General features: G+C 34.2%; 1 protein-coding gene across 1 annotated transcript in view; it reads left to right on the forward strand.

Annotated features, from left to right (window-relative positions):
* The window catches only part of Fur2 (furin-like protease 2), a 319,466-nt gene that overhangs the window by 206,618 nt on the left and 100,059 nt on the right, over window positions 1–12,789 (forward strand). The window contains exons 12-13 of the mRNA XM_090382727.1: window positions 3,243–3,565; window positions 7,780–7,940. Of these exons, the coding sequence (XP_090238853.1) occupies window positions 3,243–3,565; window positions 7,780–7,940 (484 nt within the window). The remainder of the gene's footprint in view (window positions 1–3,242; window positions 3,566–7,779; window positions 7,941–12,789) is intronic.

Genomic DNA, 12,789 nt, shown 5'->3' on the forward strand with positions numbered 1-12,789 from the left:
ATAGGTAGCAATAACCAAAGAAAAACATACCAACTGTGTGGTACTACACTCAGGGAAGTGGAAAGTGAAAAAGACCCGGGGGGGAATTGTGCAGTCAAATATGAGGTTTGCTGAGCAGTGCGGATGAGCTGCCAGGGCAAATCATGGAGTCTTGTCAATGATACATAGGAATTTTGCTTGCAGGGACAGGGAGGTGATTATCCCCTTATGCAAAGCAATGGTCAGGCCACACCTAAAGTATTGTGTACAGGTCTGGAGGCTTCATTTTAGGCAGGATGTAGAATTGCTAGAACGAGTACAAAGAAGGGCAACAAGATTGGTGAGGGGAACAACGGGTGCTCTTACCAAGAGAGGCTTAAGTTCTGCAAATTGCAGTGCCTGCAGAGTAGGCACCTGCGAGGTGATCTGATTGACATGTATAAGGCCTTGAATGGGTTGAGCAAGCTGAATGCTGATGGGATTCTTTCTCAGACTAAGAACCTGAGGGGGCACAGTTTGAAATTGAGGAAAAATAGTTGTAGAATAGATGTGCAGAAATTTGCATTTAGTCAGTGGGTAGTTGATTGTTTGAACAGGCTTCCATCTTTTGTTGTGGAAGCTAATAGCCTAAATAAATTTAAGGCTGAACTGGACAGGCATTTGGAATGAATGGAGAGGTGAAATGGGAGAATTTTTTAATTTTTTATTTGCTGATGCTGCATAAGCTTGCTTTCTTGCATCATATGCCTCTACTAATGCTAATCTGGTGACTAGGCACCTGTGAGGTGATCTGATTAAGGTGTACAAGTCTTTGAATGGTTTGAGCATGCTCACTGCTGATGGAATTCTTCCTCTTGCTCAGAGTATGCACCTGAGGGGGACATAAATCCAAATTGAGGAATGATAGTTGTAGAATAGATGTGCGGAAATTTGCCTTTAGCCTGTGGGTGGTTGATTGTTGGAACAAACTTCCATCTGTCGTTTGAAGGTGATAGCTTAAATAAATTCAAGGAAGAACTGGACAAACGTTTGGAGAAAATGAATGGGTAAAATAGGAAGGTTTTTTTTTTTTTTTGTTGTTGTTCAATGTATAAGCTTGCTTTCTTGCATCATATGCTAGTGCTATCATAATGGGAAGTTAAATCATGTGATTTCTCCATAAATCACGTGGCAGTTAGTGTATATTTTTGTTCAGTTTAGCCCGTAGCAGTTTTTACTATCCTAATTGTAAAGTCTAGTTGAAGAAAGGATGCTATGTGCTGTTGTTTACAGAAATTTTCTTTGTAACTAATGTAATGCACTTGATGAATTGTAGTTATATTCCTCTCCAGAGGTAGCTGTTTGTGATTAGTGTTCCACTGATATACTCTTTTATTACATCTCCAACTGAGGGGAAAAAAAAAAAAACTGTCTACAGTAAATTTTCTCTGCAAGTGCTGTTGTTTACAAAAGTGATTCTACAACTGAATACTGATTATATCGAAGCAAATATACAGCCAGGTTTCACCTAATTTCCCCTCTTGGAAATATGATAGTAGGATGTACAATAGATACGAATATATACAGTTTTCATCTTTTCCAGTTTCCAATATGAAATTGCTAGTCCTTGGAACACACTCCCTTTTCTTTCTTATTTTTTTCATAATTCATTTTGGGGATGTGATCACACAGTATTCAAAATTCACAGTATTCAGTATTCAAATTCATAGTATTCAAAACTGCGGTGTGAAGAGGCACGTTACATCAAAGTTTCACTCAATTTATAAATTTTATTTATTTATTTATTTTTTTCAATTAGTTTTCTATTATCAACTTTGGCGTTGAAATCTGTTATATCAAGTGGACTTACAAGTTAGTATGATATTATCAATCAGTTCTTTTTGAATATTTTCCTTTATTCTATCCTATTTCCTGTTAGAAGAAGTTTAGCTCTGTTTAGCAATACAGAAGAAGCTGTATTGCTTGCAGCGCTATCCTGAGACCATTAATTCACTTTCTCTCTCTCTCTCTTGGTCTGCCTGTGGGTCTGTTACTATTAATTTTTGCTTTGGATATTTGTTTATATAATCTCCCTTCTTCCATCCTTTCTACATGTGTATATATTTTTTTTTAAGTGTGGTTTGCTTACTTTTTGTTGTTTGTTACTTACCTCCAGTTTTTATTTCCTCATTTGGGAATACCATCTTGCCACTGCTTCTGTTAGTTAGTTCCATTTATTTTTCTTAAGAACCCTCATTTCTGAAGATTTACATTTTTGTTAAAATCCTTTATTTCTTGACCACCAACTCCAAGTTTAATAGGCTAAAAAAAAAAAAAAAAAAAAAAAGCTTTAAATGTTTATAATTAACTAATTTTTTCTTCAGGTTAATTTCTCTTTTGCTCCAAATGAACTGGCTTCCTCGGTTTTTTATTCTGCTGTTTATTTTCATGTTCAATCTTCCATCTTCATTGAATATGGAAGATAAAACAAAATTTAATTATTTAATTAAATTTTGGTGAATCATTTAATTATTGGCTTAAATAGTTATTGGTGAACACAAAATTATTCACTGATAACTAACAATCAATTTTTGGTTATTTAGTCTACTTAAATTTCCTTGGTTCTCCCAAACCTCATAATTCCATATTTTTGTGTAACTAACCTTCTTGCCATATTGTCTACAATGTTTATCTCATCTAATCAGATTCTTGAAGACATCAATAGCATTTATTTAATAGCACAATAATGATACACTTCTAACATCAGGTTTTGTCAGTGATTTTCATTCTTTTATTAACTGGTCCATAAAAATTATATAAAAAAATGGCAATAGATTGCAGCAGGGCTGTGCCGAGCCATTTCAGTACCTGAGGCAAGAATGAAAAATTGCTCCATACTATTAATCATGGTAACGCTGACAATTATTTAATCTTTCTTTTATTTACCCCCCTTCAGCTTTTAATCTGAGGCAAGAGCCTTGTTCACCTCACCCTTGGCACAGCTCTAGATTTGCAGCCTCGGTCTCATTTCATTAATTTTCAAATGCTTCCTCCAATCTTCACTGCAGATTTGCCATTTTTGTAAAGGCTTTTTATAAAGTTATTACTTTTAACGTCAAATTTTTTTTTGTTATATATTGATTGATTAATTTCATTTGTTTGTGATTATATGAAAATTATTCCTGTATTATCAGAGCAAATTATTATTTGCTTATTTACATATATAATATATTGTTTTGACATAACCTGTAATTTGTATTACCAGCAGTTCCATTTGTTCATAGGATTATACCCAATAAGGCAGGAGGCAGACTGGAGGTTACCATGATTACAGATGCTTGCATAAATTCTCCTGACACAATTCATTATCTAGAGCATGTACAAGTAAGAGTATCATTGGAATTTATGCCACGTGGAAATTTGCATATCATTTTAGTATCTCCATCTGGCACACCTTCTAGCGTACTTTTGTCTCGGCCTCGTGACACAGAAGATGCAACATTCAATAATTGGCCCCTTCTTTCTGTACATTTCTGGGGAGAAACTGGTGCTGGTGAATGGAAACTAATTATTGCAAATGAAGGAGGTCATGAAGCCCACCTACCTGGTGAGATTAATTTTAAACTTAAGCTTACCTTTAAAGCTTATTTCAGTTTATATTTAAAACAATTTCCAATAACTGTTTAACCCTCCAATCAGTCATACGCAAAGCATCTTAGTATTTAAGTCTTTGATCCTAATAAAGCTTACAAAAATTAAAAACTGTTATTTCATATTAACAGCACTTACTTTTGTTTGTAGCCTCCTGACAGGAGGCTAGCCAATTAGATTGGAATGACTTTTTAAACTTAGTCCTCTGATATTTTCTTCATTTAGCTTGTATTAATAACATTATCAGTTAAGTTTTAGAAAGGAAAATTTTATGAAGATTAGAATTTACATGTTCATTCTCATTGTATATTTATAGTTGTTTCATATATTTCTCAATGTTATTGATGAAGGTATATCAGGATTAATGTCCAAGTTTGCAGATGATACAAAGGTTGGCATGGTTGTTAACGACAGTAAAGATATGCTACTCAGTGCTATTTTTTGTAAAAAATAGGTGCCAGTACTCATTCTTTGCAATCAGGAAAAATTTTAAATTTAAAAGGATATGAAAAGTACTCTAAAAAATTGTTTTCCTGATATTGTTACTTTAGTAGTAATGTTTTTGGAATAAGAACAACAAATTTAGTATATTAACACAGTTTATTAAGCAAAAATTTATTATTCAAGTATATAAAAAAATAAGTAAATAAATCGGTCAACTACTGAGTGCCGGGCACTCAGGGGTGAATGATCATTAGTGTAGTATCTCAAATAGAGAGCTTTATGGTAACTGAAAATAGTTTCTAGTACCCCGGCTTGGCCTAAATCTGAGGAACTGACAAACATTGTCTATTTGAGTCTTTCCAGTTGTTAATGACAAGGGTGGGAGAAGCGACTCAGACTTCTTCCTGGAGAAGCGATTTAAAGTTTTGGGGGAGAAGCAACTGGCAGGTGAGGGCCGTGCAAGACTCTGTGCAGGTGCCTCCCCACCACTGCTGCTGCCTCAACACCGGCTCTCTGAGTTACCTCCTTGCCGGGACAACTCCAGCTTTGAAAATTGTTAAAAAATACTTCTCCTAGCAAAATTTATAATTGACCTTTATAGAATTATTAACCAACTATTTAGCAACCTTTTTGTCACCAAAGCGAGAGTTACTTAGTATAAAGAAGTGCACTATCAAAGTGCAATAAAAAATTGTTTTTTTTTTTTAATTTTAACACAAAAAGTAATTGATAGATTTCAATTGGAATAGTTTTCACTTGATAAGCATTGAATAATGCATAGCTAATGTGATTTTTAAATTTTTAGCTCCATTAGCGATGGAAATAGATGGGGGGAATACGAAAATTACTCGCATTTTCCTGTCTAGTGGCTCCAATTTTAATTTTTAAAATATTTAAAAATTATATTTTAAACCTACTCATTGAGATCTTTCCAATGGTGTATAATAAGCTATAGATTGCTGAAAACATTTTGCCCCTCCCTATTTTCTCAGACAAATTTTTGTCAACAACGATCAATATGGCATTGTTGGTCCAGTTGATGTACAAACCCACGCAAAATATCAAGTCAGTAGGTTGAGTGGTTTCAGAGATACAATGCTGTGACAGACAGACGGTAGAACAACCCAGTGACATTATAAGGGTCCTTCGTTAGACTACGGACCCTAAAAATAATAAGTAAAAATAATTTTATAATAAAGTTTTTGTAGAATATTTCAAATTTTTATTAAGTTCTCATCTGACACACTATGCCGACTTCTTTTCTTACTGTTTGTGTCGGTTGCTGAATGATGTGTCTGAAGCAGCCATGAATCAACATATTTTGCTGGATCGAAGCGGTTCAGTGGTGGGCCTACAATTTTAAAAAAACATTGTTGGTGAAGAAACTTTTTGTCATCAACGAAGCTCTGGTTGTGCTGGGCTGGCGATCAGATTCATTTGTGAAAATCCTCGTTCACATTCACTCGATGAAATTGGTATCTTACTCAGAGCGTCCATCAAATGCTTCAATTTTTCCGAAACAATCTTTCCAATTAGGTATTCCTGAAATCCACGAATTGTATCTCTTTCATTTAACTGTAACCTAATTAACAATTTTCTAACTTTATTTTCATCAAATGAGCCCCATTGGCTCACACTGGTGAGTATGGGCTTGGCACACCCAGGGTCCTGAGCTGGATATCATCATCATTCTTCTCTTTCTTCGTGATTCCTTTCTACTTCTGTCAATTTCTCTCTCTCTCTCTCTCTCTCTCTCAGGGTAACTTGGGAATTTTTTTTGGCTGCTGCAGCATAAGCCTCAGGCTTCCTTGCACCACATGGCTAATATTAATAATAATAATAATGCCAACATTTCATGTTTAGAAGGTTTAATACCTTTGTTGTCCTCGTTTTCCTTCTCTTATCATCAGTATTGTCACTAGTTCTTAAATTTAAAAATTTTTTTTTTTTTTTTTTTTTTGAAACTGCTAAATGCCAGCATCTTGCAAAGTGTCAGCATCATTCGGATATTCAGGTACTGCGACCATGTAAACCGAGATATGGAAAATTTATGGAGAAATGTGGATAACGCATTTCCGCAAAACAACAGTTGAGGTAAAAGAAAATCAGTCTCTCCTAATTCTCGAATGGGACGTTTACAGTTGATTCACAGCAGTGCCCAACCTATGGCGAGCCCGGAAAGTGAACTAAAACAGCATTTTAAATTTTGTTAATCATCAAAAAAATTCTCATTAAATGTTTTGTTCAGTAAATGTAATTGTGTATTGTACTTAATAAAATTTTAGAATATTTTCAATTTTACTTTTACATGCAACAAGATATGGAAAAGTAACACACTAAAGATATCTAACTTTGAATTTTTTTTGAATATGGCCCCTGTACGGGAAAAGTTTGGTCACTGCTGGAGTAGGTCAACCAGAGCCTATTGGGAATACCCCTTGATCTGCTTACTGCTGACCAGCATGACTTGTCCATATGTGGGACAGGTGGTCAGATAGGTTTTACCCAGGCACCACTAAGTGTAGAATGGTTAATCCCTTTAGCTCTCTTAATTCTTGCAGCAGCACTAATTGCCTAAATTGCTTGAAGGCCAGAAATGTGAACAGTGCATACAGAGTTAATTCTCTCCTAATCCATTCACTATATGAAAATTTTCTTCGCTTAAAGGAAAGTATTTTAAATGTAACTTGCTAGAGGAATTCAGAATAATTCGCTATAAAAGGACTTCGTTAAACAGTGGTCCGACTGAGTAATCAAGTTATAAAAATGGTTATACAATTTTATATAGAAAATATCTTAACAATACATAGTGAAAAATACAAATTTAGTTAAATAATTTTAACCTTATTTGAATAGTAGGTAAACATGTGAAAAAAATATATGGAATACAGTTGTGCCCCCTTGGTTAACCGTGGGAAAAAAAAATGAAAAAACTTAACATGTACTACTTGCGTGTCCAATTCGATGCTTCCCTTTATTTTTTACAATGACGATTTTAAATCTAATAGCTTCCCTTTATTTTTTATAATGTCCGATATGGTGTGGTCACCAACATTATAATGGTTTTTATTTCCATTTATAGCGATATTTTGAACAATTTGGCTTTGGTGCCATCAGGAGAGCACCACTGAATTTATGTTAATTGACATTTATTCTGAATTACTTTAGGATTGTATTCCTTCTACAACACTCTATTCTAAATTTATTTAACCCCACCTTCTTTTGTTGCTATAATTAAATACTGGTTTTCTTTGTATTCATGTCTTACCTGACTTCCCATTCTGCCAAACATTCATAATTACATATTTTACTTGTGTTATATTCTTGAACATGTGGCAGGAAATGCTTTTCAGCCACTGATGTATGTCTTACTAATCGTTTTTACACTCTGCTCTACTCCTTCTTTTTCTTTACTGTTTATTTAAAGAAAATTTATTTTGTACTGAATTAGCTTCAGTTAATTTTACTGTGACAGATACCTGTAATGAAACAATTCTCTCTAACATTCTTATTCAGTACAAAGATTGGTATTTTTAATTTAGACAAAACAGGTCTTTTTTTTTTGCAATCTTTTGTGGGATAAAAAAAATACCATGTGTGGTTAACTTAAGTAGCTTTTTTTGAGCACAGTTATCAGAAATATTAAATAAATCAACTCAAAGAACTCAATCTAATATTTATAAAAGTCTATGTAAAGTCTTATTTATTTTCTCTATTCCTTTTTAGGAAAGCTCACACAATGGAATCTAATCTTATATGGAACAGAAATAGATCCTGTAAACTTGAAGCCTTCAAAAAAGACTGTTGATAGGTCACCACCAAACTATTTATTTAATTCTCTGATAAAAGATTATTCTCCACAGCAAGAAGTAGAATTAGATGTAGAGGTAATATATTTATAGTTTTGTTTTTACTACAAATTACCTTAATTCAAAGAGAATTATTAATTTTTAATATGGTTTATTATGGTAAAAATGAATTCCAATTATTAATTTAATATTAAAAATGGCAAGAGCTTTTTAACTAACTATTTTAAGTAATTACTAATTAACAGTCAATGCAGGATCATTATTTTTGAGTGTCACCTGGATGCTGGGTGTTTTAATGCAGCAGCGATGATGGGGGCCACTTCTCAGGTGACTGTCACAACTGCCAGTTTAAAGCCACCCCTTTTTCTTTTCTGAAATTAGGAACACAATTTTTCCTTTTCTTTGTGTTGTGATTTGTTAATATCTAGCAATTTTATTTTCTTTAACAACAGCAATACTCTCTCACTACAAATTAACATGTTTGCTGCCTCAGTGCATAAATGCATAAAACAGCACTTGGAGTGTTGTGCTGCAATGTACAAATGGGTTCAGAATGCATCCATAACACATGAGCAGTCATTCAGTGAGTGCTGTAAATGTAAAGGCACATGAAATTAACAACTGCTTAGTATTAGCACACTGATTGAATGCTTTGCAATAATGTGTGACATTTGTTTATAGAGTTGGCATATGATTCTGTTTGTTTTTTGCTTGTGTTGATGTTAATTTATGTACATGAGTAAACTTTTTATAAAATTTTAAGATATGTTCTGATTTACAACGGAGTATAAAAGTTTGCTTTTAGCAATGAATTCTAAACTTTTAATTTTCAGCATTCCAAAATTATGGCAAGTCGAACAGGTTCTCTCACATTTAGGTGGCAGCAAATACAAAGTTTCCCATTCATAGAAACAAAAAAAAAAAAAAAAAAAGTCTGTTCTTGAAAAATTTTGCCTTCATTCTGTGTTTTCACTTTTTGATGAAGATATTTCAGAAGGAATTTTTGCTTAATTTGGCTCTTATTTTTTTTTTTCCTTCTAATTATAGGCAACCAAATGCAACTAATATTGGAAAAACATACTAGCTATTTACACTTAGAGAAGAGTACACCAAAGGACAGAACTAGCAAAAACTTTCCAAATAATGATATTTCTGTCTGACAAATTGTTACTATTTTATCCAAAAGCAAGCTAAAATACAGTGGATCCCCACTTTACATTATTAAATCCATTCCAGAGACACTATTGTATCATGAAAAGATCATAATGTGAACACATTGTTTTTTTGGTAATTTGTTCCAAGATCTCGGAAGTTAATTTTTGCTGTATAACTCAGCTATTTATCTCTAAAAGGTCCATTTCTATAATGGAAATTATAGAAATGGACCTTTTAGAAATATATAATGGAAATGTACATATTGATTAAAACTAATATATTGATTAAAGCACAGCACAAAAAATCACTCCAACTAAAGGATGCAAAAGCAAAACACATGGCCAACATGTTTACAAACACTGCTATTGGCTGAGAGGAAAGACCACATAGTACACCTGGAGACACCATTTGTTAGGACTGTAGCAGTTGACATTTCTGTCATCTTGCATCCCAAATATGAACTTTTTGGTCCAAACTAGCAGTTGCTAAATGATATCGAATGTTTGAATGCCAGCAAAGCTGATCAACACTGTCTCCATGACCTTTAAAGATGTATTCTTTACTTAAACTGTCTCGATCAAGGACAAAAATGCTGACTGTCTTATCAAAAATTCCGGAAGCAAGATGCTTTCCATCACAGCTCCAGTCAGCTGAATGAACTTTAGAACAATGGACTTGAATCTTTAACTCGATTATTGCTTTGAAAATATGCATGCATATTCTCTGAATACGAGGGAGCCATATTTGTCATCAAAGGCCACAACAGAGAACACAAAGCGCATTCACTCGGAAACAGCCAGCCCATTCCATCATAAAGTGAAATAAGCAGGAATCAGCTGCTTTAATTTCAAAAAACCAATTCAAATCATTAAAATGCACTGAACTTTTGTTATCATATGTTCGGTTATAAGAATAAATTTTGAAAACCTTTGAAATATTTTTCTAAAGCACATTTCTAGAAGTCATTACCATTAAACAAAAGTAATTTGCGGTTACTGGTTTATTGGACTTTTCTGTTAGCACACTCTATTATAAACAGGTAGTTGTTTGTTTGTTATTTGGTTTTTAGGAGCATTAGCAACTAAGGCCATATTGCTCCGGGATATGCGGTCGTCATTCCCTGACCTTTCCGCATCCTCCGTATTTGGTGGTGACGGGCTCGAACCCCGGTCTAATCAAGAAGCGTATGCTACGCACTGCTGCTCCTTCCCACCTGGCTACGGAGGCACCTATAAACAGGTAGTAAACTCAATCTTATTGCATTCACGATAATACTGAGAGCTGGAATTGTGCAGGTTTTTATGTTATGGTGAAATGTATTTTCCCTCTCACTGACATCTTCAGTCATATAAAAAGCAAATTTCTAGAATCTTCTCCTCATTCCTATTTTTTAAGCTTCGTAAACTTGTTACTCCATATCTAACTTGTGCATATCATGTTAGTTGCAATTTGTGTGTGCCCTGTTCTTTGTTATTGATCGCTTATCTTTTTTACTGTTTTTACTGTAAATTCAAATGCATTATTTTTCTAATAATGCATTCGAATTATTAGAAAAACCTTACACCCACTATAGTCAGCACGAAACTTTATTGTGCTCTATTCTGGCATAAACATAACATAAATATCTTAATGTGGGCTGACCAATATTTGGAAAGAAATTAGAACTCAAATTTTGTTACTGCACTTAACAAAAGGTAAACTGCAGCCATTATCAACAATTCATGCTGAGGGAAATGGGCTATAATCTGCCATGCTAGTCCAGTATGGATTGGCAAATCAACCGTATTTAGCAGTCATGCTCAACAATTCATGCTGAGGGAAATGGGCTATAATCTGCCATGCTAGTCCAGTATGGATTGGCAAATCAACCGTATTTAGCAGTCAGGGGCTTAACCCCGGTCTACTCAAAGAGTGTGTGCTACTGCACTCCCGCTACTGACCATTCAGCTATAGAGACCCCTTGTGCAACTTTTGAAGCTTCAAGTAATTAGTGCAATTTGCATAGAAGAACTGATAGACAAATTTTCCCCTCCAGAAGCTAGGGGACATGTAGAATAATTATTACTGTGTTACTGTTTGTTGATTGTTATGAGCAGTCACACACTCTTTTCAGGGAATTGATTGATAATTTACTAAAACCAAATTGCCAGTTCTCTGCTCCCTTGTTTCTTGTGACTGTTGATACTGCAGTCCTCCCAAATAATGATCTTGCTACTCAGCAAAGTCACATTGATTCATTTGTGAGACTGGAGTATTCATCACTATTTGCCATATCTTAGGAATTATCTTAGTTGTACATTACTAACTGATGTTAAGGGGCCACGTGAAGAGGTGCCAAGGACTGCAGGTTAGGCACTTCTGCATTAAACACTTCTGCATTAAACACTTATGTCAGATTTCTTTACAGGCCTGGTTCCTAGATACTGCAATTTAGAACTTGAGTCTTGCTAAGGTTACTCTTTTGTGCTCTTGAATAATTTTATTGCTTTTCTCTCTGTTTGTTCTAACATATCTACGTCCTTTATAAAACAGGGCTTCCAAACCTGTGTGCAATACTCAAGATGTGGCCTAACCATTGCTTATACACTGAAATAATCACCTCTTTTACCTTCTCTGCTGGCATAATTTCCTGTATATCATTGGCAGAACTTCATGAGGTTGTCTTGTCATTCTGTCCACACTGTTCAGAGAACTTCATGTTGAACTTTAGTTATATTACCCAAATGCAGTATCTTACATTTATCAATGCCATTTTTAGCTCATCTGCTTAATTTATCCAGGTGTTGCTGAATCTTACCCTGATTAGTCATTAACCACTCTAGCAACCTTTGTATCATCAGCAAACTTTAAATTTGATATGCCATCAATATTGTTAATTAATATTGAGTGAGGCCCCCAGGGTTTAGTGTTGGGCCCTTACTATTTTTAATATTTATTAACAATATTGATATAGGCATATCAAGTTTACTGTCCAAGTTAGTCTGGGTTATATAAATTTGACTTTGTTATTGAAATTTGATTATATACAGTTGACTTTGTTTTATTTTATTTTTATAATTTTTTTTAATTGAAGAGGAGTATGAAGAGAAGTTACTATTAATAACCTATCTCTCCTGCCACTCAACCATCTTTTTATCCACATCAGTCTTTCATGTGGAACCATATCAGAAAATTGTGACTCTGAAATCTAAGTTTCAGAGTCAGAATTGCTTTTTTCCATCCAATTCCTTTTGTTACGTCATCATAGTGACTAATCAGATCACAGCATATCAGTACTCTTACTGCTGAATAACTCAATTTCTCTAAAGAGATTTCTCAATTTCTATAAAGGAGACACCTCTGAATCCAAGGATGCTGTCTTATTATTATGGCTAAAAGTTTTCTGACCTCTTTTGATGCTGCTTTTAATGTAATTTGATTGATTCCATGGACCCCAGGTGGGACTGTTCAGCTTCAACAGAGTCTCTTCCAGTTCCTTTTTTACCTATCATAAAATCATTTTGATTTTCAATTAGAAGAATTAGTTGTCTGCTCTCCTCATCCCCAAAAACCTCTACATAGGTGAATATAGCTGCAAAATATTTATGCAATTTGTCAGCAACCTGTATGTATAGGATCATCAGTAGTTGTGCCATTCAGTGGAATTAATGTTAACATAAGCAAAGAATTCCCTGCTACTTTTCTTTGTGTGTTCTTAGTCTCCTCGGATTGTATGATTTCCATTTAGCTTATACAAACCTTGAACAGTCTCTCTTAGTTGGTATAAAAGTTT

This window comes from Mastigoproctus giganteus, chromosome 1 (assembly GCF_048544385.1).
Source record: "Mastigoproctus giganteus isolate SK-2022 chromosome 1, ASM4854438v1, whole genome shotgun sequence".
In the NCBI taxonomy this organism is placed as follows: domain Eukaryota; kingdom Metazoa; phylum Arthropoda; class Arachnida; order Uropygi; family Thelyphonidae; genus Mastigoproctus; species Mastigoproctus giganteus.